Raw genomic sequence first — 25,933 nt, forward strand, 5'->3', positions numbered from 1 at the left:
GTGTTAGATTGCCCGGACTACGCTGCACGATCCTTGGCTCATTATTTTTTTAAAGCCTTCGTACCGTGTGCTTGTTCCTTGCGCATTGGGCAACCTTTGCCTGAGCGCGGAGATAATGCCCCCTTTTATCAAGCGGTGGTGACTTTCCGCCAGGAGTTAAGACAGACGTTACCGGACATGGAAGTGCTCGAGGTGCCGCCAGCTCGAGTTTTCGATATCTGCGCGATCCGAGTCACTACCGAGGAGCGGGATCGAGCGAACTCCTTTCCGAGGGCTTCGTTGGTAACCCATCGCCTCCCTGAAGCCGTGTATGATAACGAGTGATGTCGGGGCTGCGGTATCCTCCCAATCAGGCAACGACTCCACCGCTGGGGCATGTTTCCGGACCCTCGGTGCCCCAACTGTAAGCAAATAAAAACAAGCACTCGTGTATTTTTTTTTTCGCTTGGTGCATTATGGTTTTCGGGGTTTGTTGCGCGGTCGGTGCCCCATGGGGGCTTCGCCGTCCTCCTGTTGGCAATCGGTCAAGTGGTTCTATGGCACAACCGTTGTTCTGCAGTTGGTCAGCAGCGTCGGACTCGCGCTATGTGGCTTGTGGTCTCTCGTCTGCGGAGCAGTCCAGTGGTGTGCTAACGACACGTTTAACGCCAATTCGTCTGCATTTTCTAGCACCCGGGATGAACGCTGCACAAATCCCGCAGGACGACGCAGGCATTACGTGGCATCAAAAGCTTTGAGGCTACAGGCGTTCCGTGGCATCGAAAGCTTGACAAGTTGCTCGTCACCGGTGACAAGAACGACCAAGGCAAGGCGACATCCGTTTTTTGCGCTCCTCATCGATATAAGTTATTGACCTCCAAGGGGCTACGGAAGTCTGTTCCTCGCACGGTGAAACTATTATCGCTCTATCGGACAGTCCGCCATCGATAAGCTGCTAGGTGCCTGATTGGAGCATGTGACGGTTCTTTTGTTGCTGTGTTTTCCGGACTGGTCCTCAAAAGTCAGTGGCAGACGACGGTGTGGCGCAGTCCAGCGGGGTGCTAACGATACGTTTAACGCCGATTATTCTGCATTTTCCAGGTAAGAATTTGCTTGACTTGTTTCGTTTCCATCTGTTTCTCGCCTCGCTGGACTGCCTCGTTAACCGAAATGTCGACTGTTCATTGCGCTACCAGTTTGAAGTCGATTCCAGACAATAGCCACAGTTTGAAGTGTGCTGATGCGCGAAGGGTTACCGTGTGGGGGAATGCGCTGGAGTAACAAAGACTGTGCTTAAAACATGGTCTAGCGAAGAACTAAGCATCTAGCTATGTGTAACTTGCAAATCCCGCAAATCTCAGCAGGCAGCACCTTCGGCTACGTGTTCTCAGGATATTGGTCAACGTAGCACAACCGAAAGCTCGGGAGAACCAAATGTAGCGCTTTTGATGAAGCATATTCTGGACATGAGTACCAAACTGACACAAGTTCTAGATCGAATGAATAATTTTGAGAAGTCAATGGAGGAGCAGTCAGGAAAACATGACGCAATAATGGTGAAGTTGACTAACCAAGAAAAAACAGTGGAAGCAATAGAACATTCTTTAGAAATAATGGGCAAGGACTATATTAAACTTCTGGAGAAGGTTACCGTGCAGGAAAGGGAGTTAAAAGAGCTAAAGAAAAAATCCACAGAAATTAAAAGACAAGTCACAAAAAAAAAAAAAAAAAAAACGGAGATCAAGGTGCTCAAAACCGCATAGAAGCTGTTGAACAATACTCCAGAGGGAATAATGTGAAAATTCATGGTATCACTAAGAAAAGATAACGAAAATCTCTTGGAAGTTATCCAACACTTATCTGGCAAACTGCAGCTGCCGTGTCCGGCACCTGAAAGCATAGTAGCGGTGCACAGATTGGGCCAAGAAGAGGGTAAAATAGCACCCATCATTGTTTGTTTCAAAGACAAAGCGGTTAGGGACCCCTGGATTAGACGGTGGAAGGATGTAACTTAACATGTTGCACATACATGTTAGAAGTGTACAAAAGCACTGGGACCAATTAAATGTATATTTACAAAATAGACTAGAATGCTTGGATATATTAATTTTAACAGAAGTATATATTGACTCCACGATGGTAAGTTCTTTCAATTTGACAGGGTTTCAATTGTTCTCGGAGTACAAGGAAGGAAGAAGAGGTGGTGGTATTTTAGTCTTGATAAAACATTCCTGGATGTCCGATCAACTGTCAGTTTCTTGTAACCACGCGGAGGTTTTGGGGCTTTGTGTGTCAAATCGGGAGTACTTTTTTGCAATCTGTGCAGTATAGACCGCCCAGTGCAAACATACCTTGCTTTCTCAATGAATTAACTGAAATCTTTAAACAATTCAATAACAACAAAATCCTTGGTATAGTTGCTGGCGATCTGAACATAGATATAATGGATGCTGCTAAGCACGGTGTGTCTGATTATTTGAATGTACTCGCAGGTTTTGGATTAGAAAATATAATTACAGGTTATGCTAGGGAAGAATACTTGGGATCCCGCATAACAAAGTCATGTATTGACCATATCATTGTTAGAGGAGGTGATCTCAAAATGCTTGCAGGTGTAATTAGACAAAAAGTTGCTGATCATTATTTTATAACTCTGGCGATAATAGGGGTGAGTCCCGAGGAAATTGATCGTGTAGTATACAGGCGCATTCTTGATAACAATAAGATTGACAAAATAATACGAGAATATAACTGGGCTTCCCTCCTTGTTTTTTATCACATTACTACTTACCGGATGTTTGGGAATTACTTGAGGTTGATATATGAAAAGTGTTGGAAAACTGTAAAGATAAGACAAAGAAATCCACAAAATGTCTGGATAAACGACGAAATATTGACACTATGCCGTGAAAAAAGATAGGTCGTGGAACATTTGTAAAGCAAAAACACATGATCCTATAATTAAAGGAGAGTTTAAAAAACTACATAATGAGGTAACTGCCAAAATAAGACTGGCAAAAAATATCATTATACATCTAATTTTAACAATGCGAGGGAAATCCGAAGAAAACTTGAAATTGGATGAAGGGAATTACGGGAAGTAAAGGGAAACAAAATATACTTGAAGCAATTCAAAAAGCTTTTGGTAGTAACAATGTGAGTTTTTTATGCAACCAATTTAACGATTCTTTTGTTCGAAGGATTGCGGATCTGAGAAAAGTACTACAAAATCAAGAAGAATCAAATAGCTCCGAGAATAGCGTGCACTCAGCTTATTTACCTCAAATGACAGAGGTAGATCTTAGGTGCATAATAAACAACATGAAAGCGTCAAAGCCTGCGGGGAATGGCTCCATTCGATAAGGGATATTCAGGAAACTTTTAAGGTATTAAAAGACGTTATAATAAAAATAGTAACCGAATCACTCTCATCAGGGAAAGTTCCCATTGAATTAAAAACAGCTGTTGTGAGACCATTATATAAAAATGACAGTAAAAAAGAAATTATGAATTATAGACCCATTTCAATATTGCCAATTATAGAGCAAATTATTGAAAAATTTGTTTGTAACACAATGACATCGTATTGCGAGAAGTTCTGTTTAATAGATGAGTCTCAGTATGTATTTCGTAAAAATAGAAGCACTGAACTTTTGCTGGAAGATCTTTTAGATTATGTAAAGTACAGTCTTGGTAGGAATCAATTTGTTTTAGCCCTATTTTTAGATTTAACAAAAGCTTTTGAAACTATCAATCATGAGCGGCTATTAATAAAACTGAGGAATATGGGTTCTAGAGGTCCCTTCAACGCGTTTTTAAAAGACTATATTACAGACAAATATCAGTTGGTCAAAATTAGCAAGTTTAAAAGTAGATTAATGTCATTTAACTAGAAAGCACCCCAGGGGTCAATACTGAGAGCCATTTTATTTAATATTTATGTAAACCAAATTGGAACTTTACCTTGTACATCTCGATTGTATCAGTATGCAGACGATACTGCCTTGATATTAGGGAACAGTGATGAACAAAGTGCACTGTCCATTTTTTAGAAAGATATCGAAATGATTATGAGCTGGTTTTCTGCTAATCATATCTTTGTTAATTCCAGTAAGACAAAACTGATGTGTTTTCGTAGTCCGTATAAACATTTACATCTGAGCATTCTGTTATTTCTTCATTCACTGAACTGCACACGTTGCAGTTGTGTAGTATTAGATTATGTTACAACGAAATATTTAGGATTACATCTAGATCAAAATCTCCTGTGGAATGAGCACGTAGAATATCTCATCAAAAGAATGCGTGTTGCCTCGGTTTATTTGTACAGGATGCGTTGTGGTAGCGACAATGCCATTAAGAAGGAGGGTGTATGGTGTTCTGGGTGAGTCTATTCTCCGATATGGTATCTCTTTATATCGAGTGTGTTCTAATTACAAAAAAGAAAAACTTGACAAAATAGTACATAAAATTGCAAGTAATATTACTTATGGAACAACCTACTCAAAGTTGGAAATGAATCGGAAAAGGAATGTCTTGAAGTTGTTATCCATAAAAAAACTGCACTGCTATGTCATTTTAGTAAAGCACTATTATAAGAGCAACTTTATAATCGTATTAGAAAAGGAACGAACACTTAGGCGCATAGAAAGTTTTGTTATTCTGAAGATTGAAACAAATTATGGGGAAAAAACACGTGCCTATTACGTCTCATATTATTTTAATAGGCTTCCAGAAACTTACTATAACATGGAGTCACTGAAGCAAGTAAAATATGAACTTAAAAATTCGTGTTTGAATTTTGAAGTGTGAATTGGCTTTATTGCTTTAGCATTCCACTGAGTTTTGTCTTTTTTCTTCTTGTCTGGTCTTTATTTTCTTTGTGTACCAGTAATGCACACAATAAGAGGGTTTCAGTTAGCAGCCCGCTGGACGCCAGGTCGCACATACAAGCGCACCAGTGCTTTTGCGGGCCTGCATATATATATGTAATATGTTTATGATGTGAATAAAATTTCTTTCTATTATTATTATTATTAACCTGCTTCGTCACCTGGGCGCTGCACTGTTTCGGTTGGGTGAGGAAGAGTTAATAACGCGGTGGTCATGCCACTACGTCCAGCTAGTCGGTGGCCGAATCCATATGTATTTTGCGCCTCTAGCAAAGGTGTGAGACGCGGGGATGGAGGGGGGATTAGTTGATCGGGCGTTACACCCAGCAGAGTTCTGCTTTGGTTTGCTTAGATGCTATAAGTACGCCCCTGTCTGGTATGCTATTTCAGTGTTTGTTGCTTCCCCGCACTCTATCTTGTAGTGCCCATGCTTTTGTTAGTTTCCCTGTTTCCCGATTTGTTTCATAGTTTTACAGTGCTCACTCTTAATAAACGTTTTCATAAACCGAAGGAACTCCTTTCCCATAATTCCTCAAGCGCGGGCCGGGGCACTTGGGGAATTTAGCAAATGGTGTATTAGACCACTAGTTCTAGCTGGATTTTAATCACTCAGATATGCTCGCATGCGGCTTGGACTCTCGCATAGAAATATGTTCTAGAGATAGGCTCTCCGTTGGCGTGACTATTTACCCGATTGCTTGGTTGCCCTAAACTGGGTCATACCGAAAATGGCAGTACAAACAATGTTTTTCTTTTTTTTTTTCCTTTATCAAGACTGATAAAAACGCGTTGTCAACAACTCGCTGGGGCCAGAGTGCATAGAACCTGCGTCCTATATTTTGGCCGTGACTTCGTTCTCAATTTTATTTCCAGGCAAAAGCGTCTTGACAGACCCCAGGTTATGGCGGCGAGGGCGTACGAAGCCGGTAAGCTGAATTCCTCAAAACGATTCGTTCATCTTTTCAAACTCACCTATTTATTTTATTTTTTGTCATATAGTACACCAAGCGAAATACCGACAAATCTTAGTTCTTTGCACTTTATTTCCAAAAAAAGGTACATAATTTAAAAATAGTAGTGACAAAAGAGTTAGTCTTTAGTAGATCAAATACGGCAAGTGAGGTTTGATTTCTTGGTGTATAAGTTCCCTCACCCTCTTTTACGCGGCACGACCATTATTTGCATGCCAACACCAGTTTCTGCTACAATTTTGCACGCTCAGTGTGTAATAGACTGACCGTCCGTATCATAAAACTTAAGTTGTAGAGGTATCAGGCAGCACCGTCGTTTGTTATACGCTAGAGTCATCACTCACGTTCTTTTGTAGACAATGTGTTTTCTTTTAATTACCGCAATCCAGTGCATCCGGCAACCTACAAGCTTAGTGCTGGATGATCATACAGATGTCCCTCTGACGCCAAAGTGATTGCAGCAAGGTCTGTAAGCATTGCCGGAGGGCAAAAACTGAGCTCCACAATAATATCTAAATAAAAAGATACTTTGTGCGTAAGCATCTCTTTTGTAAATTCCAGAAAAAAAAAAAAAAAAAAGAAACGCGGCTAAAGTTTTGGTGTTTAATTCTCTTCTCAGGGATGGCTTTCCCAGCTCTAACTCCAGGGAAGATTCGTCTTTACAGTATGCGGTTTTGCCCGTTTGCCCAAAGAGACCTCCTGATCTTGACTGCAAAGCATATTGAGTGAGTATTACATGTTACATACATGGCTGCCGTTGATGAATTAATTATACTTTGATTACGGGCATGCCCATGCTATGGGTAGGATACCAACTTGTATCAAGAATATTTTTGTAGCGTAATCGTAAAATTTGAAGGAAGCGCGTAACTTTAAAGCAATTGTTTTGTGGGAATGATCGCACAAACAAAATGTGCATAGGTCCTTTTGTCTATCAAAGTTTTATATTGTCGTGGAGTGCCGCAGTCAATTGCCTGAAAATGTGCTTTTGTGTATCCATTTACTTTTATTGACTCTGGGACGGTTGTTTAATGCTCATAAACAGGTTTAGGCGAGGCACTCAAAATATACTGGAAAATAAACGAAGGAAAATATCGTACCCTAGCATCGTCGATTCCTTCATTGCATGAGCTAACATGCAATTCTAACCTGCGCCGTACACATTTATTTGTTAGATGGGTATATATGTTTTTTACAAGGACGCCACCATCTTCCAATCGCGGCTCCGTCGACGCCATTAAGGGGTTTTGCACTGTAATACTTACAGGACCTAACTGGGGGTGGGCAACGTTGTACGTATGTGGAGACCTTGCCTATGCTTGACTATAGTTAGGGCTCCGTGTTTTCGGATAAATCCGAAAAACTCCGAAAAACATCCGCCGGTAAACTTTTTGTCAATTCGTATTTATCCGAGAAACTCCGAATTGTTGTATGCCCATGCAACCCCCCCCCCCCCCCCCCCCCCCCGCAAAAAAAAAAAAAGAAGTTTTTTTTTTTTTTTTACAATTTGAGCAGCGCAGGATTAATGGTCCTGGGAAAATGACACCATAATTACCTTTCAAGCATCGGACCGTTGTCAAAATAGGGGTCTTACTGCTTGTCTCGTCAAGGTTGGTTCAGGGAAACAGGTCATCGTACCATTCGTGTCACGACAAAAGCCACTCTTTTAGTTTCCAGTTTTGGGCCGTGGGATTTGGGATTTAGAGAAAGGAGAGGGTATGTTTCTGGGGGTAACAGTGGAAGCTATGGACCATAGAGATTGTATAAAATAGGGAAGAAAGGCAGTTGCAACTTCTCTATTACATCCTTAACCACTCCACCTTGCGTGGTTGCGGGATAGATGGATGGGATGACCACGAGCTTCCTTGCGGCTACTTCCGGCAGTTTGAGTTTAAGATATCGACGTTTATCGAGGCCACAATTGTGTGCGACTTTTGTCGTGGGACAAATTATTATTGCCAATGACACCAACGCCAAATTCAACTGAAGAAATCTTAATTGATGCAAGCGCGTTTTATTTTTTATCTGGCATACGTTTGCATCCGGTTATCATTTATTATTTTTTAGTAGGAAACACTGCGAAATTAATCTCCAAATTTCGGAGAATTGGGGATTTACGAAAAATAAACTCCGATAAACACAGAATTTTCGCTAAAAAATAAACTCCGAAAAACACCCTCCGAATTTCACGAAAAATAGACTCCGAAAATACGGAGCCCTAACTATACTCCATCTCACTTTCTGATGGACCGCAGCGGACGTTACGAGCCATCAAATCCTGCCCAGTGTCATGTGAGTGCCACGTGACCTTTTGAAGTGGCGCAACGACTTGCTAGGGGCGTAGTCGCGTGGTATGTATACCCATGGCTTGATTAATTGCGTTTGCTCGCAGCGTCCACTGCTGTCTAACGTAAAATGAGACGAAGTATTCGAAACTCCAATGCTCTATAGACCTTTTCAGAAATCCTCTGTTTGCCGCCATTTCGCGACCCCCGCCTGAGCTGTGGAAACCCGGTCAGCGCGACTCCCCACCTGCATTGTGTATTCGGAGTGCGCCGGCTTTCCTCGGAGGCTTTTACTTTATTTGCCTGTTCAGTATGCTTGCCTTTTTTGTGCCATCTTCCGCTGTGAAAACAAGGGATTTCCAGGGTTCGTAGCCTGCTCGGCCTTCGCACGAAACGAATAAAGAGAGCGAACGTCAAGCAGCCCGCGACGCGGGCCGTTCGACGTGCTTTGAGGATGAGGATAATCTCCGAAAAGCATTCCAGGCTATGTTCCGGGTCTTCGCGAAAAACAGCTGACAAGGTTGGGTCCGGGGTGTGGGGACCGAATAGACACGTTCGTTAAAAGGACCATAAAATTACCTTTTTACTTTTGCCAAATAACTTTCACATTAAACCTTCAATCAATGTTCACTGAACGCCGAACAGGCATCCGTTTTCGTTTCGGTTTATTAACTTCTACATGAAAAAAATATTAAAATATCGAGTTTTCCTTCCTTTTCAACTCACCGCAAAACAAGCCGCGCCATAGTACGTCACGGTCGTGACGTACTATGGCACTGGGCAGCAGGGGAATGGGAGCGTTAGCGACGAGCTGGCGGTGTGCCGGTAGGTTTTACCCATGTTTTTACTGCGCTGATGGCGCCGACGCTACCGTCGTATTTTCTGAATAGGCGCTTCTCACCCTCGCGGCAGCTATGGAAACATCGCAGCTGAGCAAAATTCAATTAGATATGTTGCGCTATAGCGACCACATGGGACTGGTCCCATACGCCGGTACGAAGCGCTGCAGGTCGTCAGCACAACGGCCGCTTCTCCGCCGCCGTGAGCCGTTTCCGCGGTATCTCTAAAAAGAAGGGGACGCGCTGTCCCTCCCTGGCGTGGCAGAAAATATACAAAGCTTTCTATGGGCTCAAGCTTTATTGACTTTTATTTTGTTAGGATAGGCTCGCAGGGCAGAGTGGATGAAAAAAGAAAGGAAAAATATGCACTACGCCGTCTTGGACGATCGCGGCTTTAAAACACGATTTTACTGATAGTACACATCTCGCCACACACCGTTTTTACGATTGCAAAAGGCAATGTAATTTTAGCAGAGATATCGCAACGTAGAAATAGAATTTCGTGATCACAAAGACGTTGCGATTGTTCAAAAAATACTATCACTAATCACTTTTCGCGGGTGATGAATACGCTTCCAAATTCGAATCCTTCATACATGCCTTTAAATACAGTATGCACCAGTAATATCTTGAACTTGAGCACACGCATGGAATGCGCAACATAAAAAATCCGGGCGATGTTCGAGGAGACAAATGGTAAGAAAGCACCACTGTAGACGGCGGCACGAGCGTTACTGCTGTCTTGATGGTGCCGCCACAACATCGCCGCACGAGTAGATGGATGTTTCCTTCAAGGATGTGCTGGGTTACCATCGTGACACGCAACGGGAATTTAGTCAAACATAGCGCTTTACGCGGAACGATGAGCTTCCACTCCGCCGACCACGTCGACATACATCACCGACACCATGCTTTTTAGCAGAGCAGGAACTGCGACTGGGCGCAGGGGCAGACTTAACTTTCTCTTACTTCGTATTCCACACGATAGATGGCAAATAGCTCCGAACATTATGAAAGTCGGCAAATTCCGTCACATCGCTAATTATTGAAAAAAATGTGTATCAGAATATTCTTTAACAAAACTTTTAGGAAACATTCGCCGGCTATTTATTGTTTATGATCGCGGTGCTGGTGTGGTAGTCTCTTATCCAATAGGCAACGTGGATTTGGCTGACGTGCCGTGGCACCGCGGATGCATCGCAGTGAAAAGGCGAAGAGCTTTTGAAGCAAAGAATGTGTAAAATAGTTAGCTTTTCTTTCAAAAGTTCTATATAGAAAAAAAAAAACAATTTTAGCTCTCTATCTTTGTGTTATTTTTTTACACCATTTACGACGTGCGGAAGATGAAATTCCATTTCAAAATTGTTTCATGGTCTCTTCAATTCACTTTGATGCTATGCAAAGAAGCAGCTCTCTTGAAAAAGTGCCCCAAAACAAGCCGGATTCTGTCCGATTGTCTTGAAGTGACTATCGCTGTCGCTGCATATTGGATCTCCTGGGTTTTTTGCAGACTTCTGCCTATCTCAAATACTCTACTGTATCTCAAATACTTTTTCAAGTATCTTGGTATCGTGCAAATACCTTTGATCGAGAGTATTTGATACTCTATTTTAATTACAATTCCGAATATCTTGTACTCATTATCTCAAATATATTTTTGACATTCCGCCATTTTCCGAGTTTTTCGGTATGAAGTGGCGTGGGCGTGGCACGAGCAAACTTAAACATTATTTAGAGCTACCAAATCTTCTTGCTAACTCCGATAAGCTACGATGACTCCAGCCGAACGCTGACGCCGCGTTCGGTAAATTCAGCCGAGCGCTGAGTCATCGTATTTGTTGTCCCCATCCATGTACCTCTAAGGTTAACTGCTTGAGGCGCCACGGTCTGATCTCCTCTAAAACCCCTGTATAATCTCCTCCCCAATAGTTAGAGCGCCCTCTTTCTTGTGGTCCGAGAAATGTTTTGTAACGTCTATCAGTGATATTGCCACGCGCGTTGCCCAGCGAACGCGTGGCCGAATGCTTACCGCTTTTGGCTGCCACGTGGAGGTTCTCGCGCGGGAGCTCCGGGTTCGATACCAGGGAGCGGACTCCTCTTTTATTTATTCTTTCAACTTGACATTCTCGTAAGTTCGAGAACCTTGTCGTCTGATCGAGTTACGAGTGTTCTACGCGCGGAACTTTCTACGCCGAATGTTCCAGAAACCCACGCGTGTACAAAAGGTGCTCCGAGTCTCGTCCCAGCGCTTGATCATGCTGTTTCGCCGTCATCGACGCCTGAGACGCTACCCTTTTCTACATTGTTTTGGGCACAAGTTCGCCTCATTAAACTTTTAGTTTCTTCAGTTATTCGCTACCTCATCATTTGTCATCCGTGACAATATCCTGCTCCTTGTTGGATTGCATAAAATAGTCCTACGATACTTTTTTTTTCTTTTTCCGTTTCGTGTTGTTGCGTGCTAATAAACCATTCTGGTAACCAAGATTTGCGCAGCTGTATAATTGTTGCTGTCACTGACGTCGATACAAATTACGCAATGCGGAAGTATCTTCAAAAGTAACTGAATTACATTTCTAAGTATTTGTACTCTACTCAAGATGCTCTACAGGGAAAGTAACTTGAGTAGTATTTTAAATACTTTTTAAAGCAGGTATTTAGTAACTTAACTTAAATACTTTTATCGAGTATTTCGTCCAACACTGTTTTTTGAGACCTTCCTCAAATCCTGTTCGGATAACGCGGCACCGTGGGCTACGTACAATATATGTTGTTCGATCGATGAGACCCGCTGAATTTCATGTTATTCTGTGTGGTCAAATACTGATACGGCTGAGTGTATGGTGCCCTGAAAAGATACTTAAAATGAAACAAACATTCTAGTTGCATTTGTTCTGTCGCGCACGGACTCGCCGAAATAGTTTTCATTTGTTTGTTTTAGAGCGCAGCTCTTAGGCATCCGTTTCCGGCTTGAGTGGCGTCGCCGTCGCCGTCGGCGTAACCACGCGGTCCATTATGGGTAAATTTCCCTGCTAAATTTAGCGGAAAACTTTCCCCGCTAAATTTAGCAGAAAATTTTCCCCGCCAAATTTAGCGGAGAAATATTTTCCGCTAAATTTAGCATAAAAAACTCCCCGCTAAATTTAGCCAAAAAAATCCCCGCTGAATTTGGCGGCAAAATTTCCCCACTAAATTTAGCGGAAAGATTTCCCCACTAAATTCAGCGGGAAATTTTCCCCGATAAATTTACCAGAAATATTTCCCCACCAAATTTAGCAGAGAAATATTTTTGGGCTAAATTTAACATTTAAATTTAAGTGGGCGTCCCCCAGTGTAACACCTCATCTTTCAATGCCTCCTTTCTCCCTCAGACCTCAATAGATTGGAATCGCCTTCCTGCACCCAGAGTCTCGATAACTGATGCTACTGATTTTAAAATTGCCATTACTAAGTTTTTTGATGTTCAATAACTTTTGTTTTATGTCTTGCCTTATCTATCGTTATACTCATATGTTTCCGTTAAAAAAAAAACCCACTCCTCTCTGTAATGCCTTCGGGCCCTGAGAGAACAATAAATGAAATGAAATGAAATGAAACAAAAAATATTCCGCGCTATATTTAGCGGAAAAAATTACCCGTTACATTGAGACGTCACCTCCTTGTGGCCTCTTTTCTTCTCGTCCCTTTTCCGAAATACCCCAGTCTCGGGTTAAACAAAACTATGGTTAACTTCCACCAGCTCGCCTGCACCCTTACAATTTTTTTACCCGCTAAATTTGGCGGGAAAATTTCCCCGCTAAATTTAGCAGAAAAATTTACCAACTAAATTTGGGAGAAAATTTCCCCCGCTAAATTTAGGGAAAAAATTTTCTGGCCACATTTAGCGTAAAATTTTCCCCGCCAAATTTAGCGGCAAAAATTCCCCGCAAAATTTAGCGGCAAAAATTCCGCGCAAGATTTAGTGGAAAAAAATTCCCCGCTAGATTTGGCGGGGAAATTTCCCCGTTAAATTTAACGGAAAAAATCACCGCTAAATTTAGGTCACGTGACCCCCATCACGTTACGTGACCCCCCTGAGGTCACTGACCCCTTCCTGAGGTCCTCTGACCCGTCCTGAGGCCACGTGACCCCCCTGAGGTCATGTGACCCCCTGAGGTCACATGACCCCCCTGAGGTGACGTGACCCCCCTTGATGTCACGTGACCCCTCCCTAAGGTCACGTGACCCCCCCCCCCCCCCTGAGGTCACGTGACCTCAGGGAGTCACCCATCCCTCAGCACCCTTCCATCCTCCTCCTCAAGAGCTGCGCCCTAATCCGGCGTTACAAGGAGTTGTAAACGGCTTTAATTCTTTTGTTCCCAGAAATAGTGCAATACTTTATTAAATACCTCGAGAAATTCTATTTGCCATAGAGTGCAAAAGAAAAGATAAAACGTGGCAATTTAGCCGCCGCCAACGTCCGGAATGGCACCTACGCAGCCTGCCACAGCCCACCTATGAGAAAACCCACAGCCCAGCGCAGTCAGGCAACACTGGCGGACACTCTCTAAACAAAGGACGCGCTCTGTAAATCGCTTCGTTCGAGACTGCCGCTGGAAAGGTCCATAAACGGCGAGGCGGGAGTCCAAAGATGGCGGAAGAAACGGGAATAGATTCTCCAGGATTTTTCGTGCCGTTCAGTGACGCTGGTCAGTGTGGTAAAATTTATTTATTTTGCTATAAATACGAAGCGGTCAGATGACGGAGATGTTAACGTCCGTTATGAAAACAAGGATCTTGATTTTGAAAAGTTGCGAAACGGAACACAATATTACCTATATTAACGCACTCGCATTTTTCGTTAAAACTGTTTGACGCATGAACACGCCGACTAGACCATGCGGTAACAGCCACATCAAGGCCGATAGTCGCCGACAGTTCCTGCTACCGTCGCCGTCCCCGTTCCTCTGGTTCTTCGTTCGTCCGCGAGAGGGCGAGCGGCGGGCTGGAGTTGCGAATAGGCACTTGGCGAGCCGTGTCGAGCTGGCTTGTGGCAGGCCGAAACCTTTTCTCTTTAAAAGAACGAGGACCAAGAGGGTGAGGAGTTTTGGTTAAGTTTCTACAACGAAGAAAGTTCAAGTAACATATGAGCAGTTGAATGTAGCTTGATATATGTACATGTAAGCACTGTGAGTTAACTAATTTTGGTCCCTTTTTTTAACAGTCACGAAGTAGTCAACATTCATCTTGAGAAGAGACCGGAGTGGGCTTCCGAAGTCCTTCAGAACGGGACAGTGCCTGTACTGCAACAGGACGACAAGCGGGTCAGCGGATCCATGGTCATCGCAGAATACCTAGAAGAAGCTTACTGCACACCTAAACTCCTTCCCTCGGATCCTTACCTGAGGGCTCTGGACAGAAGCTTCTTGGAAGCGGCCCTACCAGTAAGTCCGATGCACGATTTACATGAAGTGATTTTACTTGAGATTGCGCAGTTGCGACGTCGCTCACGAGGCTAACGAAAGCTTGTTGGAAGCTGCGGAGAAAACGCAGCAGCAGCAAAATCGCAAAAAAAAAAAAAAATACAGCATTCGGATTAGACTTATACTTGGCCCGAATCAAAATACAGTGACGACGAAGCATGGTTATAACCTAACGCCGGCAGTCTGTGATCAGTTCGTACATCGGTGCAGGTTCCTGTATAAATATTGGGGTATTTGTTGCTCCTCATTCATTTTGAGTTTTAAATTGCTCGTCACGTGAGTCGGAACGTGCTCCATAATTAGACTTCTACGCGTGATTTTTTAGCTCGTATTTTACTATACTCTTTCTCGTTTTCTAGTTGTTGTTTTTGCCACTCTATCAGCCCTACAGAAGACAGTAAGTCTTAACAATAATTATCTTAACCCATACTTCATCATCATACTTCATGGTCCAATGCCTTTTCTTCTAAATGAGAAAGTATCAGTAAAATCTTGCGTCAATTAAATTACAAGCTTTCTACAGCGTGTCAACGAAAAAAAGTTCACAGTGTTTGTTTGTTTTCAATAGAAAAATAAGCTACGCGTTCCCCCCGAGCGCTCCATCTCCTCCCTTATGTACAGCGCTAGCAGTCCAAACAAGGTGCCAGATTTTCAGAACACTGCTTCAGCTTATTCGGCATCTATGCGATTTTTTGGAAGTTTCAACGGGAAGATTGGGCACGTTCCCGGTAGCTGACGCCATGTATCGCCTCGTATTAGTGGGCTTCGTCGACAGGAATTTTCCCCTTTTTTGATAATTGCGCTTAACTTTTGAATCAGACGCCGGCACGCTCTGAAACATGGGCATCCAGTCCAGACCGATAGCACTACATTTGTGCAGGGCTGAGCGTTCAGCAATGCGTTATTTAAAGGGGCTATGAAACAATTTTTGTACTTTGCGCAAATACCGTTTAGAACGGATCCCTGACGTCATTGAGCTATGAAACACGCGTTCGTTTTTCACCCCACGCAATAGAAATCCCAGAAAAAAAATTGAAAAAAAAAACGAGCAGCGTTCTTTCCCTCAACTCGCAGCCAGAACAAGTTGCCACGTGATCTGGAACCGATTATATGCCGCCAATGTTAATAATGGCCACGCGCTGGGGTTGGCGAAGCACAGGACACGCGCTGAGTTCCAGACATTGTTATGGCTCGGCTATTATCGCCGTTGCAGCGATTGGACACGGGCACGGACGCGGGCGACTACCCGAATGCTTCTCGAGCTAATAATTATCACGAGCCCAAATCGAATGCCCACGCAATGCTCGGGTCCAACCTATGAACCGCGTTCGAATATCGTCACTGGGGTGTACTGCGCTCCCCACGTTACGTCATCAAATTTTGCAAAGGAGAGATAAAATGAAAATTATCGCTTTTGTCCTTGAAATTACACCGGAACAAAGGAGTTTTTGGCCAGTGTCGTTGCGTGCGAGTATCCTTGAGTCCCACTAGTGCCACTAAGCTCGTGTAAAGTGAAAAAAACATTCCATCTGAATATCGTTGCACCGCCCCCTTAATTTGAAAGGTACAAAAAAAATGGAAACACTGTAGTTTTTTTTAGTTGGGCTTCCAGCTATGGATACCAGGGACAAGCTGTACGTGTTATCTAAAAGAGCATTGTCTTTTGTAGCTGCCCTATGCTATCACGTCGAATGTTTCAAAGTGCCTAAGGGCTAATGAAGACGTCCTTTTGTTTGGCTATCTATCTTCTCTGTAAGTTTTAAAAATTATAATCTAATCTAATTTAAAGAAAAAAAAAACGATTCGGGGATTTTACGGAAACTCATCGTCACCCGTGTTTCCTCGTGCTGTGTTCCTCACCTGGTTGTTTACTAAAAATAAATATATCTATACTCCGCCTCACTCTACGATGGACTGGGGTTGAAAGGTGGTTAATGGAGCACAACGTCAGAAAAGCTTAAATCCGCATTGCGAAAGAGTGCGCGAGAAAAATTTCGACTTCCAGAGTACGAAGAGCACTAATCTTATGCATATGATTTTCTGTCGTGATAGCGCACTATTTTATATCGGTGAAGTAATGGTACATTGTATTTAGTTTCATTAAAAGTCATGCTATATTTTGTAAACATATAAACTGTTTGGAGAGATTGGAGGGCGCCCACGCAACACTGACATAAAGTCGTTCAGCCTTAGCCAAAACAATCCCATCCAATCCAATCTTTGAGTACGTATACCCGGACCCGTTTCCGCACGTGGCCCGCACATACGCTCCCGTGTCGAACTCTCGACCCGACTAATCTTCATTTCTTAATGGCCACTGGTTTTGATTCCGGGTTCTCTTCGCCAAATCGCTTCTAGACCGTATTTAATCCCTTCAGTAGTCTTCAGTAGTAGCAAGCAGACGGAGCCGCCGCTAGGGCTCGATAAGCGGACGAAAAACTCGCCTCCGCATGACGCGTCTTGGTGCATTGATACATACGACGGAGCAAATATACCACATGGTTTCTAACAGGCTTCTGATTGGACCCTGCGGCCTGTTGCATTGGGCTTTAGTCCATCGTAGGATGAGACGGAGTATAAGGCTAAAATATTTCGCAAAGTACAATAAATATGGCTTAACGATGTCTTCCCTTTCAGGTTCTCCAACCGCTTTTAAAGTTTTACTTCAAGTGTGGATCAGACGCCGATGAAGACTGGGATGCCTTTTGTGAGAAGGCATACATTTTTGAGCAAGAACTTGGTTCACGCAAAACAAAGTATTTATCAGGCAAGCTCCCTCTTTACAACACCTGATTCTTTTTTTCTTTTTTCAAATATAAACTGCCAGTATCCTTCACATTACACGGAAAGTTATTCGTTTGTGCTTACGGGGAAATTCCGATGGTTGCATTCCAGAAAGCGCTCAACACCTCTTTGCTTCATATTTTTTTATCCGTTCATAAACAGGAACTAATGTTGGCTACCTTAAACGCGCTAGCCTCGAGCATTTTGACATCGCTTCAAATCCATCATAAGAGAGCGTTATGACGTTTGTTCTAGATTTTTGTTTTTAAATTTCCGTCATTAAAAGTTATGCGGCGCAAAACTATGGGAGAGAAGGAGAGGAGAGAGCGCTCGGGTACGTCAGAACGCCGAGCTCTGACTGGAAGGACTAGCGGGTAGACCTAAGGCTAGCTGCGTTTGTCTCCACTGTACTCGTCGAACGCGGTCGAACGCGGTCCAGCTTTCCGAGTTCGTGTTCGCGTTCGAGCGCATTCGAAGACTGGGGAGAGGCGAAGGCAGCTGCTTTACCCACTAATCATTCCAGTCAGAGCTCGGCGTTCTGAAGTCCCCGAGCGCTCGGTTAGGTGGGATATTTGTGTAAAGTCATCGCTAATTTAACTCTATTTCCTTTAATTTTTCTGTCAGTGTCCGAAGCCATTGCAGAGATTAGTGGGCACTGTAAAATAAACATAAACGTAAAAAAAGGGAAACTACAAAATTTGTACGAGACATTAGTTGACAAATTAGTAATTGTGAATCTAAAATCAGCGCTGCTATTAATTGAAACTATGAATGCGGGAAGAGGATTCCCGCTGTCATAGTTTGACCGATGACCGTCGCTTGTTGAGTTCTCAGCAGTTTCAGGCAGTAAACTTATATGGGTCTGCATAACCACCTTGTGTGCGTGTCTGAAAGAATTTTTTTTATGTTTTAGCATTAGAACGTTTGTTTTGACGAAAACCAGGCGGTGTATTTCGTTTGTCAGCACCAGGGAAAGAGGGAGAAGAAGGGGTAGAGGGTGACGCGTACGACGCTCCCATTAGCTCGAAGCGCTAACGTCAGCACGCGTCAACCTCTCCCTCTCTCTCTGGCGCTTACAAACTGACAGAGACCACTGGCTTTTCGTCAAAACGAGCCGTCGCCGGTTGTACTAGAGCGCGACACTGTTAACGCGAACAATCCATCGCCGTTTTTTTCAGTTTTTCTCTTTGAAACCAAGGGATGTCATTCAACTTATTATTGCTACGGAAAGAGCTCATTTAGTTCTATAATGTAAGCGATAAAATTTCGTGATCGCTGTTACTATTTAGAAGTAAAATGCGAAAAGGAGCCGATGTCGTGTTCGCGCTAATAGTGTCGCGATGTGTACTTCGCTCTGGGTTTCCGTAGTAGCGGTGCGTGGGCTGTGATGTGTGTGAGTAGTTAAAAGGATAGATGCTGTTCCCTCCATGAGTAATAGGGATGCCGCGAACCACCCGAGGTTCGAATTCGAAAGGTTTTGATATTTTCGACCCGAACTGAGGTTCGATTTCGAAAACTTTCGATAATTTCGACCGTACCGAGGTTCGAGTTCGAAAAGTTCGCAACTTTCAAACACCGTGCAGTTTCGAATTCGAAAAGGTCCGTAGCTTTCACGGTCTCTAAAAGTTCGGGTTTCATTATGTCGAATATTTTTTTTACTTGAGGTTCGAGAAATTTGAAGATTTCGAACTTTCCTAAATTGAAATTCGAGAGATTCGAATATTTTGAACTTGTTGAAATCTAAAGTTAGAAAAATTTGAAGATTTCAAATTTATTTAAATCTGAAGTTCGAAATTTCACAGATTTCTAATTTCTTTGGATCTCAAATTCGAATAATTGGAACGTTTCGAAATTTATAGACATAAAGTTCGATAAATTCGAAGATTTCGATTTTTTTCCTCCATAAAGTTGGAAAAGTTTGAAGGTTTCGATTCTCTTTTAGGGCTAACTTCGAAGTTTTTGAATTTCTTTCAAGTTCAAGTGCGCAAAGTTTGAAGTCCGCTTTTCATGTTCCTCCACAGTTTCAATTTCAAATAACGTTTTCGCGCCTCACTGGTTTTCACACAATTAGGTTTATAAATGTTCGGGTGTGATATTTGGACTGCGCGAAGTTCGTCAGGCAATTAAATGAGACGACGAGTGTCCCGGATGTGCTGAAATATTTGCCAGTGCAGAGTGACGTGTGACCGTAGATTAGTAATTGTGACCGCCAGCCCGGGGGGGGGGGGGGGGGGGGGGCGGGTCGGGGGGGGGGGGGGGGGAGGGGTCTTTAACGTGCATCACGCAGTAGTGACCACACGAACGCACTGTATAACGATACTCATCCAGTGTTCGAAACGGCCAGGGGCAGGCATGTGTTTGAGGCTCAGAAAAACCTTGAAGCGATCTGGCAAACTGCCTCCCTCCCCCTTGCACGCTGGTAGTAATCCGATTGAACGCCGCCCGAGTGACGCTGGCATATAGTAAGTTTAGTTTGTACATGATGCAACATCCTGAGGCTGGGAATGAAATTTGAAAGAAAAAGTGTAAGAAGACAGAAAAAAAGGAGACAGGACAACGCCTGAAACTCAGCTCTGGGAATGAAATTTGAAAGAAAAAGTGTAAGAAGACAGAAAAAAAGGAGACAGGACAACGTCTCAAACTCAGCTCAGGACAACGTCTCAAACTCAACTCAGCTGAGTTTGAGACGTTGTCTTGTCCCTTTTTTTGTCTTCTTACACATTTTCTTTAGAATTTCATTCCCAGTCTCAGGATTTTGCATCATGATCAACATACACCAGCTCGCCTGCACCTTGAAAATTTTGAAGTTTGTAATTGCTTTTGAGGTTTATTTTCCTGGGCGGAAGAAACACCGAGCAAAAAGCACGAAAGCCGACACAACTCGAGGTCGAGGAGCGTTCTACCATACCAGTGGTGTCGAAAGAGGAAAAATGATGAGAAAAGAAGGAGGGGGGGGGGGGGGGGCTCCAGTGCCCCCCCCCCCCCCCCCCTCCGCCTTCAGATATTTCGGACTGTTAAAGAAAACAATACGGGGAAAGAGGGCGTGGTCGAGCTTATTTTAATCTGAAATTATTTATGCATACTGTCGGCTCTTCACGGCATAAAATATCGCGTAGATGGTCATTGTTAGAAACTCGTTGTCAGAAGGCACTACTCGTCACATGCTTAGTGGTTCGGAAGTTCAAATCTATGCCTTTCGACCTAAAAAACTGTGCCATTGGTAAAAAAAAGACAAAAAAAGCATGACAATAAATGTAAAGATGAAAAGCTGGAGAAACAAAAAAACAATCAAGAATTCCCGCCGGAAGTATTGTATTCTTGCATATTCAGAGGCCCAGAACTTTGAAACAAGTTTCTCCTTCCAAAATCTGTACAGGCTAGAAAAAAAAAAAAAAAAAAAAAAAAACACGTTTCAGAAACGTAAAATGAGAAAATAAACAAAAATTAAAATGGATTTTTTTATGACTTGCTGCACTTGAACACTATTAGAAATCTTCCCCCATGAGTTAATTTATTCCTCAACGTGGAAAAAACAATAAATACATTATTTTGTATTCTGCAGATGGTAATGATACGTACTGTCTGTGGTGTTAAATGCGATGCCTCAAACAATTTAGACGAAAACAATGACCAAGTTTAGGGCATAATTGCCCGTAGATACAGGTTTGGACATTTCTTCGAAATTTGTCTTGAACAACAATAATCATATCTTAAGACGGCACTTACCTAGGCTATACATAGATCATTCTTAAAAAAGTTTAGCATCTCTACCATAAATAGCTTCGACTATAGCACGCTTCAAATTTGGCACAAACGACCAATTGTCCTTTGTCGCTACTGCGGGAATTTATTTCTCTAAAACTAAGCATGCCAGAACATTGAAATAAACGGCATTGTCTTTCGCAAGGAATGCAACACCGCATGTAAAAATGAAAAAAAAAAATATATTACGAATGTACCTCACTGCTTGAATCCAAATGAAACCGCCCGCCGGTCTTTCGAAGTTCGTCGAACTTCGAACTGTTACCCTAAAAGGTCCAAGTTCGTCGAACGTTTGACTTCCCAGGATTTGAAAGTTTTAACATTTTCGAATTCTTTACATAAATAAGATCGAACTTTCGAAAATTATCGAATTTCTTAGCGTAGGAAGGTCGAAGGTTCGAAAAGCTTCGAACTTTTTAGTGCAAGAAGTTCAAAAGTTCGAAAATCATCGAGTTTTTTAGTCTATCAAGTTCGAAAGTTCGACAAGCATCAAATTTTGCTGCGTAATAAGTTCGAAAGTTCGAGAAGAACCGAACTTTTTAGCGTAATAAGGTTGAAGGTTCCAAAAACATTACAGTTCTGAACGTGCGATGTTTGAAATCTTGAAGAAACGTCGAACTTCTTAGTTTAACAAGGTCGAAAATTCGACTTCCGTCGAATTTCTTGATATGGAAAGTTCGAAAATTCAAAATCTTTCGAACCTTTCGAACGGCTTTGATCAATCATCGAACCTTCGGGTCGAAAAAAGTTCGCGGTATCGCATTGAGTAATATGGATGCGGTTCCTTCCACAAGTGGTATGGATGTGATCCTTTCCATTCTTTCCACGTGTGATACGGATGATCGTATCGAAGGGCGTCGACGTACTCTGGCAGGCACAGTACAGAAAAGGGGTAAAAACATTTACACAAAGATACATCGGTGGATCATAGCGATTGCTTTAGCGTGACGCTTGGGAAACGCCAGACACGTCCCCCTTTGGGAATCGCTAACACTGACCCCGTAACGAGGCCAAAAAGAGGCAACAAAATATACAGGCAGCCAAAGAGAACGCCCAGAACAGAAAAGTGAAGGGGTCAGTGTTAGCGATTTCCAAAGGCGGACGTGTGTCGCGTTACCCAACGGATATTTCTGTTTTTTTTTTGTTTTTTGTTTTTTTATCAGCGCATAAATAATCGCTTATCGCGGAACACCTAAACCTAACCGGAAGTTAAAGTTACGCAGTGAAGGCGGAATGAGAAACGCTTCAGCCTAATTTGCTACATAATTAAAATATAAATTGTTAAGGTTTTTTGTGTTTTTTTTGCGATCTCAAACACATCTTTACTATCGGCTGCAGACATAGTCTCACATAGCAGCTATTTGACGAAGCAAGTTCTATGCAATGACGCCACCGCATAGAAACTGCAAAAGGTTGTTCCGCATAAGCGAATATTAGTCAGCATTACGTCTGAATTGCTGTTCAAAAAAGTAGCTGGTCTCTTTCTGGAACCAACGAAGGACAACAAACTGTCATTCAAATCTACAAATAATAAAAAGACAAAAAGGAAACGCGACTAACTTTTGATTTTTTAACGTGATGGGCTGAACATTTCGGATGTAACTTACGACCAGGGGCGGATTTAGAGGGGGGTCCGGATGTCCTGACCCCCCTCTTGATTTCTGCATTTGTAAAAAATAGGGCATAAAACGAGGGAGAGGGGGAGGGGGTTCCTAAACATATGGTACGCTGGCTAACACCTCACCGCCCCCCCCCCCTCAGGAAATTCCTGCATCCGCCCCTGCTTACGACCACCTTTGAGCGAAGTATGAATATTCTACTCTTCACAATTCATCAAGGAAAATCAGTAGATGGTTTTGGCGCTCCGATGACGATAACTGTCAGTACGATTCACGCACAAAGGCGCCTACGAAGTATTTTTATCGCAATGCCAAGAACAATATACGAAAAACTACCTCTCACTGCGCTGTGACAAACACCTAAACGACTTCTCCGTCAGACCCGGCGGTAAAAAGAAGCACTAGATTTGCCTCCACGCATAAGTATAGCCACTGGCTATACTTGTGCGCGGCGTGTTTTGAATGCCATAATATCAGATCTTTAACGGATCATCAAACTGATCAGAAACTTAATCTGTACAACAGACCAACAAACAACAAAGAAATATTTGACCAACTTTTTAGCCACAATCTCGAGCTCCTTTATATACTTAACCTTTTGCATATAAGATGAACGTTAGGTATTTTGAATGACTCACTCTAGTCAGTGACAGGTCAAGATTTCATTAAGACCCTGCCTCCAGCTCGAGCTTTCTACCATTGCTAACACTTTGGTGGACGCGCAGCCGTCGGTGTAACAACAAGCGCGTGCTGAAGGCGGAGCAGGACGCCGGCGTCCTGCTCCGCCTTCCATAGGGCGCCCTAGAGTTTGAAGACCGGTGGCTTCGCTGCGTTTCCATAGGAGCTAGGCCTTTTTCTTTTTTACTTTTTCCTCAGGTAAACTCGCTCTTTGCGAATTTTATAGAAAAAATGCACCACCTGTGGTTAAGAAGGTTACGAAACCGAATTTTACGGTCGATTTAAAGAGCCTGGCCGCTCCTTGATACACCCAGTAAATATTCGCTCTCCTAATAACAACGTCAGGTTCATTGGTACTTTTATCTTTGAATGAAAATGCCTCCGAGTGTATCAAACTCGTAATATAAAGTCATGTCTAGAATTCCTGGTAAGACCGCATAGAAATTATTGATATTATGTGCAAACATTTCGATCATCAACGTTTTGTTTCCACGCCGTACTGCTAAAACATAGTACCCTCTGCAGTTTTTAATATATTTGTGTGTTTCAGGAGACAAGCCTGGCTTTGTTGACTTCGTCACTTGGCCCACATTTGCAATGGCGCAAGCACTTTCCACGATTTACCAAGAGACGAAGATGCCAACCGATGAACAACGTCCTCTATTCTCTAAATGGTGCAGAAACATGCGGCAAGACCCCGTCGTGACTTCTGTGATAAACGAAGCGAGCACGCTCGAATTCGTCAAAAGTGCCCGGCGTGGTGCCAGAGATTTTAACGCTGGGCTGTGAAAGCAGTGCGTTGCCAGTGGGATTGTGTCGCAACGATTATAAATAGTGGTATTTTGGAAGTGTTAAAAAGACAAAAAAAAAATTTTAAAAGGTCTGCTGATGATTCAATCTCACTTTAGAAACTCTAAGTATCTCAGGAAACCGAATATAACAATCATGGTTGGCTTTATATTTATTATATACAGAATCAAACATCGCGTCACGCACCTTTTTACGGATAGTTCTAGAAACCCAGTGTTTAAATTATGCGTGGCCTCTTTCTCTATCAAAACGGCAGCAAACGTCGCGACACGCCCATTTGTCCAAAGCCTCCAAAATTGTATCGTGTGTATGTTGAAACAGCAGGAAGGTAATCAATCCCAATGGGTGACTGATACTGATCGTGTCCGAGTGGACCACGATCAGTATCACGTAACTCTCCCGAGGTACGGAATAATTTTTTCACGCATCAATAATTGTTTTTATAAACACGAGATACTAATAGACAGTCAACATGGCTTTCGTCAAGGAAAATAAACAGAAACAGCACTTTTAACAATGAAGGAACTTATCATTAAAAATATTGAAGGAAATCGGCTTACCCTCGGAGTATTTATAGACTATAGTAAGGCATTCGATTACATAAATCACGAGATATTGCAAGAAAAGTTGCACGCATACGGTGTCCGCGGTGTTGCCCAATCGTTGTTTCAGTCTTATCTTTACGACCGGAAGCAGTGCGTATCAATATATAATAACATTTCATCTTCCAAATTAGTTACTGCCGGTGTTCCACAAGGAAGTGTTCTAGGACCGTTCCTTTTCAATGTGTATATTAATGATGTTGTTCAGCAAGATAGTAACGCAGTCTACGTTATCTATGCGGATGACATGAGCCTGTTTATTTCCGGATGGGGTACAAATGAAATATTTTAAAAGCTGAAAGGGAACTTTCGAAACTGTGGCACTGGTCCAATGAGAATGGTCTAAAAATAAATAAAAATAAATCTAAGGCTATTTTATTCAAAACTACACATAAGCAGACACAAATAATACAGGATATATTACTCGGTGATACTTCTATATGAAATAGTTCACAAACACAGGATCCTTGGAGTTACAGTTTCTGCCAATATGACATGAACAGATCATATTGAAGCTTTAGCTAAGTCCTTATCATCGGCGACAGGAGCCTTGTCACGATGTCAACACATCCTTCCATATAATGCAAAACTTCATATTTATCATGCCCTATTCACTTCACACATAAATTACTGCACGCTCGTATGGGGCACGACAACAGCAGGAAACGTACACACCATCCTTGTTCTTCAAAAAAAAAAGCGATTCGATATATTGCTAATGTGCCACGATTACACTCAACCGCACAACTGTACACTCAGTATGGTATAATAAGCGTAAAAATATATATGAATTTCGTTTATTGCATTCTTTGTTCTTGCCAAATGAAAGTTTCAGCTCCTTTTTAAAAAGGACATCTGACTTATCGAAACAAATAAGTGACCCTCGCACCTGCAGCTGTGACAGGTGGTTAGTGCCGCGCCGGCGCACTGAATACTTCTCGGAGTCGCTGACATATAACGTACCTTTTATTCTAAACAAGTATCTAGAACAAAATATTTACTTTGATGCATTTACTGGAAAACAAATGCGAGAATTTTTTTTTTTTTTTGTAAACAACATATGATAATGCATTAGTCTCTATCTTGCATATGGGAAAGTTTTGGTGTTGAAGCCTTTTTTTGTAATTTTTGCTAGAAAACAGGCCATGTGAGAAATTTGATCTATGTCATTTATAATTCCTTCAACGGTTCATAATCTTTATATAGTTTTTGACATGTACCATGTAGAATTGTATACATTCACATGGTGT

At 42.5% G+C, this 25,933-nt stretch overlaps 1 protein-coding gene across 1 annotated transcript; it reads left to right on the plus strand.

The window, feature by feature from the left end:
- Window positions 1-5,719: 5,719 nt before the first annotated feature.
- On the plus strand, window positions 5,720-25,732 carry LOC115315607 (glutathione S-transferase omega-1). Its single transcript, XM_029974815.3, has 5 exons — window positions 5,720-5,797; window positions 6,462-6,567; window positions 14,170-14,389; window positions 17,066-17,195; window positions 23,822-25,732. The coding sequence occupies exons 1-5, from the start codon at window positions 5,773-5,775 to the stop codon at window positions 24,058-24,060; spliced, it is 720 nt and encodes a 239-aa protein (XP_029830675.3). The 5' UTR covers window positions 5,720-5,772; the 3' UTR covers window positions 24,061-25,732.
- Window positions 25,733-25,933: the final 201 nt, after the last annotated feature.

Source organism: Ixodes scapularis, unplaced genomic scaffold (assembly GCF_016920785.2).
Source record: "Ixodes scapularis isolate PalLabHiFi unplaced genomic scaffold, ASM1692078v2 PGA_scaffold2__306_contigs__length_199485367, whole genome shotgun sequence".
Taxonomy (NCBI): domain Eukaryota; kingdom Metazoa; phylum Arthropoda; class Arachnida; order Ixodida; family Ixodidae; genus Ixodes; species Ixodes scapularis.